This window comes from Thamnophis elegans, chromosome Z (assembly GCF_009769535.1).
Source record: "Thamnophis elegans isolate rThaEle1 chromosome Z, rThaEle1.pri, whole genome shotgun sequence".
NCBI lineage: Eukaryota > Metazoa > Chordata > Lepidosauria > Squamata > Colubridae > Thamnophis > Thamnophis elegans.
Window position 1 is genome coordinate 133,018,114 of NC_045558.1, and position 7,500 is coordinate 133,025,613.

The following is a 7,500-nucleotide window of genomic DNA, read 5'->3' on the forward strand; positions in this document are numbered from 1 at the left end:
TCTCTAGAACTTAACGCGGCTACCCCAAATAAAAAAGTATCTCTTTGGCGGTTGGTTTGGATGTGCAATTCTTTCCCGAGTTCGTACTCCTTCCAATTACTGAAGAGGTGTAAAAAATAAAAATAATTTGTGAGTGGTAAACCGCAAACTAGATCCAGGTGGTAGATAATCCCACATAGGAGGACATCAGGAAACAGCTGGAGAGATGAGTATAACTAGACTTTCTATAGCAGTGATGGCTAACCTTTTTGGTGCCAAGTGCCCAAAGCGAGCCCGTACACGCAATCCCAAGATGCAATGTGAAGACCCCAGCGCATGCGTCTCCCCCCCCCCCCATTTTTGCCCTTCTAGGTTGGTGCAAGCTTTCCAGGAAAAAAAGGCATGGGGGGCTCACGCAGCACCCCTTCATGCCATTTTGGCTTCACAGGTTGGTGCAGGCAGCCTTCCAGGCAAAAAAATGGGGCACAGGTGGGGGCGATGCATGTTTGGGGGGGTGCTTGCATTGCATTTTTGGGGTTCACATGCAGAGACCCGAAAACCAGCTGGCCAGCGGGAGGCACAGGTGTTGGAGCTGGGCTGGGGCAACGACTGGCGTGTCCGCAGAGAGGACTCTGCATGGCACCTCCGGCACAAATGCCATCGGTTCACCATCACAATCCTACAGTCTAATGCGGTCTTTTTTAAAGTGAGCGACTTTTAAGACGGGTGGACTTCAACTCCCAGAATTCCCCAGCCAATCTGGCTGGGGAATTCTGGGAGTTGAAGTCCACCCGTCTTAAAAGTCGCCAACTTTGAAAAACACCGCTCCACCCATCTTAAAAAGTCACCAAGTTTGAAAACCGCTGGTGTAATGCAATCCTGAAGCAAAGCATTTTGCCAAGGTTGCCAGGAAGAAGGTCCTTTGGCATTCCGTGTCCATCTCCTCTTTTCCTTTCGGGGGATGAAGGAAGAAGATCCAGATCCGGAGTGCTCATTTGAAGGTCTCCAAACTGAAGCCGCACTAGAACGAAGCTGGATTTCTGGCAAATGTAGACGGAGAACTGTTTTAACCGAACAGACCAGGATTCAGCAGCCGCAGGCTACACACAAAAGCGTGGAAATGTTCCACTGTCCAGGGCGGTTGAGAGAGTGCCAAGGGGACCTCTGTGTTTGGCATAGCGCTGGTACTTAGAGGGCTGCCTCAGAAAGAAGGAAGGAAGGAAAGAAGGAGGGGAAAAAACCCTGGTTATTAAAAGGCAGAATCTCAAAATGTGTGCCAAACCCCCCACGGCTCTCAGCTGACCGTGTTTCAGTTCCTTCCCCAATATGACGGGACTTAAATCCTGGACTTATGACCACCGTTGGACCCAATTTTTTTGTCCTTGTTCTGATCTAGGCTTCCCCAACACCACGAAGCTGAGTCCTCGTTGCGATGAAACCCCTTTTATTGAATTTAAAGTGACAGCATAGTCATGGCCTAGTTCTTTCAAGATATTTCGGTCCGAACAGGAACTGGGTCCGAACAATCCCTTTCTCTCCTTTCCCCAGAGCAGTTAGTGGTTCTAACCTTGTGGCAGGCAAGAGGAAAGAAGGAAGGCACACTCACTTAATCCAGGTGGGGTCGTTGAAGGTGACAAGCAGATCTGTTCCGTACTGGGGCAGGCGGAGAAGCACCAAATGCACAGAGACGTCATTTTTGGCCTGCAAAGCGGAAAACAAGGAATCGAATCGGGCCTAACAGACGCCTCCCATTTTATACCGACGGGAGTGCGAAAGTCGGCTTTCAACATCATGAGGGCTAGCACCTCTTCTTTAAAGAAGGGCATATTCACAAGAAGAGGAACCCACCACATTGTTCGATTCTCTTACATACCGTATTTTTCGGAGTATAAGACGCACCCTTTTCCCCTCAAAAAAGGGTGAAAATCTGGGTGCGTCTTATACTTGAATACAGCGTTTTTGGCCTCCGGAAACCTTGCCCCCTTCACCAAAATGGCCGTGCATAGCCTTTAGGCTTCCAGGGTGCTCTTGTGGGCCTGGGAGGGCAAAATGAGTAAAAAATGGGCCAGTTTTTTGTTCCCAGCTCCCAGGAGCACTCCATAACCCTCCTAAAGGCTATGTATGCCCTTTTTTTTGACAAAACGAGCCCATTTTTGCAAAAAAACAGGCCGTTTTTGCTCGTTTTTGCCCTCCCCCAGCCCCCAGGAATATTCTACAAGCCGCCTAAAGGCTATTCCTGCCCTCTTTTTGACAAAAAAATAGGCCCATTTTTGCAAATAAAACGGGCCGTTTTTGCTTGTTTTTGCCCTCCCCCAGCCCCCAGGAATATTCTACAAGCCGCCTAAAGGCTATTCCTGCCCTCTTTTTGACAAAAAAATAGGCCCATTTTTGCAAATAAAACGGGCCGTTTTTGGGAGGTCTGCAGAGTACTAAAACTTTTTTTAAAATTTGCCTCTTCAAAATCTTGGTGCGTCTTATATCCCGAAAAATAAGGTAAGCTAATCAAGGCCCCTTCTGTCTAGTCGAACTGAGCACAAGGCTAAGAATTTTGAGTCCTGTCTGAACTAGAGAAATATCAGGGCAGAAAATCAACCCAGGTACATGTAGGTCCTCGACATGATCACAATTACAATGTAATCCTCGACTTACGACAATTACAACCAACATTTCTGTTGTTAAGTGAGGCATTTGTTGAGGGAGTTTATCTTACCACCTTTCTTGCCACCGTTGCTAAGTGAATCCCCACGGTTGTTAAACCATGGCTTCCCCCATTGACTTTGCTTGTCAGGTCACAAAAGGGGACACACAGTAACCGTCATAAATATGAACCATTTGCCAAAGTATTTGCATTTTGATCACCAGACCCGAAAAAGTGGCAACTGTGAAAAACTGTCCTAAGTTGCTTTTGTCAGCGCTGTTGTAACTTTGGTCACAAAACAAAACGGTTGTAAGTCGAGGACTACCTGCTAGTCCTCCATTGGAGCCAGATTTCCACTGCTAAAGGAAACAAGGGGGATGTTAAGGGAGCCCGGCCCAACTTCATGACTTTCCTTGCCATGGTTTTGTTGGGCCTCAGCAGATGTCTTCTGTGAGTCTTTTTCGGGATACAAGATTCATTATGCAGCTGGGGCTTGTTAGGGGCAGGTTTGGAGATAAAAGGACGAATGCTGCCATGCCCTAGTCGCAGGAGTCAACGTTCCTTCGTGCGTACAACATTGCTTGATACACTTGGATAAGTGCTTTGGTGTTTCCTGTAACCCTGATTCAAGGCTGCATTTGGAGAAGTGCATTGCTTGTAAGAGTTGTTTTGTTTTTCATTCTGTTATCTAGTCAGAGACTGTATTTATTTTATTTTTGGGCTCGAAGCCAGTTTGAACTGAGAACTGATAAAGAAAGTTCCTTTTAAGTTTATTCGTCTTGCCGTTTGTTAAGAGCCGTGAAGGGGGGACAGAACAGGGGGTCTTTTTTTTTTAGTTTTTATTTTACACACATAAACACATCAACAAGAACAAACACATGACTTAAGACAACATAGGAACAAGAAGTTCCATCATATATCATACAGCAGTTCCGTATCCGTTTCTTTGCAGTTAGTGTTTTCCCTTTCCATAGTTAGCTATTTATAACCAAATATTGTTTATCTCTAATGTGCTATATATACATACAATTCCAGGTAAACATTCACATGGTTATTCTTTTTCTTTGCCAATCTTATACTATTGTTATTCCATTTAAGAGATTATAGAGTACAGTTTGGGTTGTATTGTTTACCATCCCAAGCATCTATTATGACACCACCTTATTTTCTTTCTTTTCTTTTCCCTCTCCCTTCCTTCTCTACTTCCTTCCTACCTCCTCTCCTTCCCCTTCTTCCCTCCCTTACCTCTCCCCTACTCTTACCCTCTCTCTTCCCCCTCCTACTCTCTCTCCTTCTCTTTTTTCTCCCTTCCTCCCTCCTCTCCTTCTCTTACTCTCCCTTCCACCCACCTTTCCTTATCTCTTTCTTCTTCCCTTACCTCTCCTCCACTCTTCCTCTTCCTTCCCTACTATCTCTCCTTCTCTCCCATCCATCCTCCTCTCCTTTCCCTTCTTTCTTCCCTCTTTTCACTACTTCCTTCCTCCTCTCCTCTCCTTCCTTTCCTCCCTTTTTCTATTGATTTGATTTGATTTAATAAATTTATAGGCCGCCCAATCCCGAAGGACTCCGGGCGGCTTACAGAAAATGAATTTTAAAAAAGTGAAGAGTTAAAAAACGGAGGAAACAGATTAAAAGAAAACCACATCATGCACCCAGTCTAATCGGGGCTGGACCTCAGTCGTGGTATTGTTATCGGTGTCTCTTTCAAATCTCAATTTATGTTTTCTTGGGGATGGTATTTCCACAATCCCATATCATTTCATATCATTTCTTTTTTTTTTCTCTTGCAGAATCACCACAGTTAAGTGAATCCACACAGCTATTAAGCGAGTTCAGCCTCCTCTTTGCTTGCTAGAAGCCAGCGAGGAAGGTGGTGAATGGTGATCACATTATCCCTGGCATCCTGCAACCAGGATACAGACACCTCTGTTGCCAGGCAACTAAATTCTTATCACAGGGTCCCAAAGGTGCTTTTTTTTCCCCAAGAGGCAACTGGACTTTCTGGTTTTTTTTTGAAGACGTTTCGATTCTCCTCCAAGAACCTTCTTCAGCTCTGACTGGATGGTGGGGAATGGAAGGATTTATACTCCTTGCAAGCAGTTGGTCATTTGCATCCTTTTAGAGGGTCGTTGAGGCCACTTGGAGACCCAAAGTTGCTTTTTCAAGAGGCAACTGGACTTTCCGATTTTTTCTTTTGAAGACATTTTGCTTCTCCTCCAAGAGGCTTCTTCAGCTCTGACTGGATAGTTGGAAAGGGAAAGATTTATGCTCCTTGCAAGCAGCTGGTCATTTGCATCCTTTTTAGAGAGTCCTTGAGGCCACCTGGAGGTTTATCTCTGTCATCAGGGTCACCTGAGTGGTGCAAATAGGTGTGGAGCCTTTTTGGAACTGTTGAAAGGACTGTGTTATAGACTGGAGATCGATAATGTCATAACCCTCCCCTCGGCTGAGAGGGAGCTGTTCAATTTTGAACCAGATGGTCTCGTTGACCCCACTTTCAAACCAATGGTCTATGTCACCCTCCTTCAAAGGGTCAACAACACAGTCCTTTCAGCAGTTCCAAGAAGGCCCCACACCCATTTGCACCACTCAGGTGACCCCGAAAACACAGACAAACCTTCAAGTGGCCTCAAGGACTCTCTAAAAAGGATGCAAATGAACAGCTGCTTGCAAGGAGCATAAATCTTTCCCTTCCCAATCATCCAGTCGGTGCTGAAGAAGCTTCCTGGAGGAGAAGCGAAACGTCTTCAAAAGAAAAAAAAAACCAGAAAGTCCAGTTGCCTCTTGAAAAAGCAACTTTGGGACTCCAAGTGGCCTCAAGGACTCTCTAAAAAGGATGCAAATGATCAGCTGTTCTGCAAGGAGTATAAATCCTTCCCTTCCCCACCATCCAGTCAGAGCTGAAGAAGCTTCTTGGATGACCTGGACGATTAAGAATCTCCGTAGGCATTTGATCAAGGGTTGTGGTAACTGGTCTTAAATGTGAAAACAAGTCAATGGCATTTTTCCCCCAGTGCTGTCGTAACTTAAAACAGTCACTAAACTAAGTTGAGGACCACCTGTACTTCTGTATGTGTGTGCGCGCACACAAACACAGGTGCATTTGTGTCATATGCCCGTTTCCCCTTCCTGGGTGGTTCAACCTGCAGAACCTGCACCCTCATTGTAGAAAAATGTTCGGAGCAAGGCCCGTCAAGTGGCAGGGCACGCTTCCCGAAACGGGTAACTTCGCCACTCACCTCCTCGTTGAATTTAGCAACCTCCTGGCGGCCCGTGAGTTGCCAGGCGCTGTTGCAGCCTTCGAATGCCAGGAGAGCGGGCGCAAACTGGTCTTGGCTCAAAATCTCCGAATGGGCCGAGCTGCCCGCAATGTCTTCAAAGTGGTACCTGGCGGGAGGGGATGGTTAAAAAACAAGACGGGTGGACGTCTTTCATTGACCCGTCCACCAATGAATCTCTTTCTCCACATCTGAGACTATGGCCAGGGGAAACCCCTTCCCCAAATTTCATCAGTGAACATGGAGGAAATGCAAAATAACCCCCAGCTATGGCCATTCTTCCCCCCCCCCAATATATTTTTATTATTTTTACATTTAAAACAATGCAGTACCGCGAAGTCGAAGTGAGCATACATTCACATTATATACAGCTAGTCTCAACCATTGACAATTAGCCTACTTAATACATTATCAATCCTTCTGTCCAATCACAATATATACAGTTTGTTCCAGTCTTGTCACCTTGTCTTATACCAGTCATAAAATCTGTTCCAGACTTCAAAATATTCTGATTCCCCTTTATTTTTTCTAGTTCAAGAGTGAGCCTATCTGCTTCTGCACAGGCCAACACTTTTCTGATTATATCTAGCTCTGATGGTGTATTTTCTTTTTTCCAATATTGTGCATAAGTTATGCGCGCCGCAGTTAGTACATGTATAATTAAAGAAAGTGTATCTTTCTTAAACCCCTCTGGTAGTATGAGCCGAGGTGGCGCAGTGGTTAGAGTGCAGTACTGCAGGCCACTTCAGCTGACTGCTATCTGCAGTTCGGCGGTTCAAATCTCACCGGCTCAAGGTTGACTCACCTTCCATACTTCCGAGGTGGGTGAAATGAGGACCCAGACTGTGGGGGCGATATGCTGACTCTGTAAACCGCTTAGAGAGGGTTGAAAGCGGTATATAAGTCTAACTGCTATTGCTATTGCTATTGTTATTATGCCTAGGAGAAAAATTTCTGGTTTAAACAAAATTTGGTCTCCCACCATTTGTTCCAACCATGATTGAATCATTTTCCAATATCTTTTGGCCTCATTGAATGTCCACCACATATGATGATAAAAAGTGCCTGGTGTTTTTTTTACACTTCCAACAATTTGGGGCCAGATTTTTAAACATTTTGGAGAGCCGTGCTGGGGGGAGATGCCATCTGTAGAACATGTTATAAAGATTTTCTTTATACGCCGTAGCTATGGCCATTCTTATACACATAGTCCTCAGATTAGGTGCCAAAACTGACGAGCCAACACGGTCGACACAATGCCATCTCTTAATGCGAAACTTTATTGAGTACATCATTTCGGCACCAATGAGGGCAAAACCAGATCTGACTATTTCCCGCGCAAACCCACATACGTTAAAGTTTAGATTCTCCCTCCCCGTAATAGACCAAGTCACACTGTCCAACGGAGTGTCATGATATTGTTATGAGACAACGTCTTGGTGCTCTGGCAAACCCCTGCGGAGGTGTCCTTGGTTCTCAAGGCTGGCTTCTTCATATCTACATCCCATCTCCCCCTTCCCTCCTCCCTGATTCGTGGGCAAGCAGAGAAGTGATAATAGCTGTCACAACGAAAGCGCAACTTGGAAGCTTGACATTACGACAATT

The 7,500-nt window shown here is 45.5% G+C and overlaps 1 protein-coding gene across 1 annotated transcript in view; it reads right to left on the reverse strand.

Annotated features, from left to right (window-relative positions):
* The window catches only part of RANGRF (RAN guanine nucleotide release factor), a 19,684-nt gene that overhangs the window by 337 nt on the left and 11,847 nt on the right, over positions 1-7,500 (reverse strand). The window contains exons 4-6 of the mRNA XM_032238106.1: positions 5,857-6,004; positions 1,586-1,680; positions 1-1,175 (exon numbers count right to left, since the gene is read on the reverse strand). The exon at positions 1-1,175 is cut by the window's left edge and continues 337 nt beyond it. Coding sequence (XP_032093997.1) covers positions 1,046-1,175; positions 1,586-1,680; positions 5,857-6,004 — 373 coding nt within the window. The 3' untranslated portion in view covers positions 1-1,045. The remainder of the gene's footprint in view (positions 1,176-1,585; positions 1,681-5,856; positions 6,005-7,500) is intronic.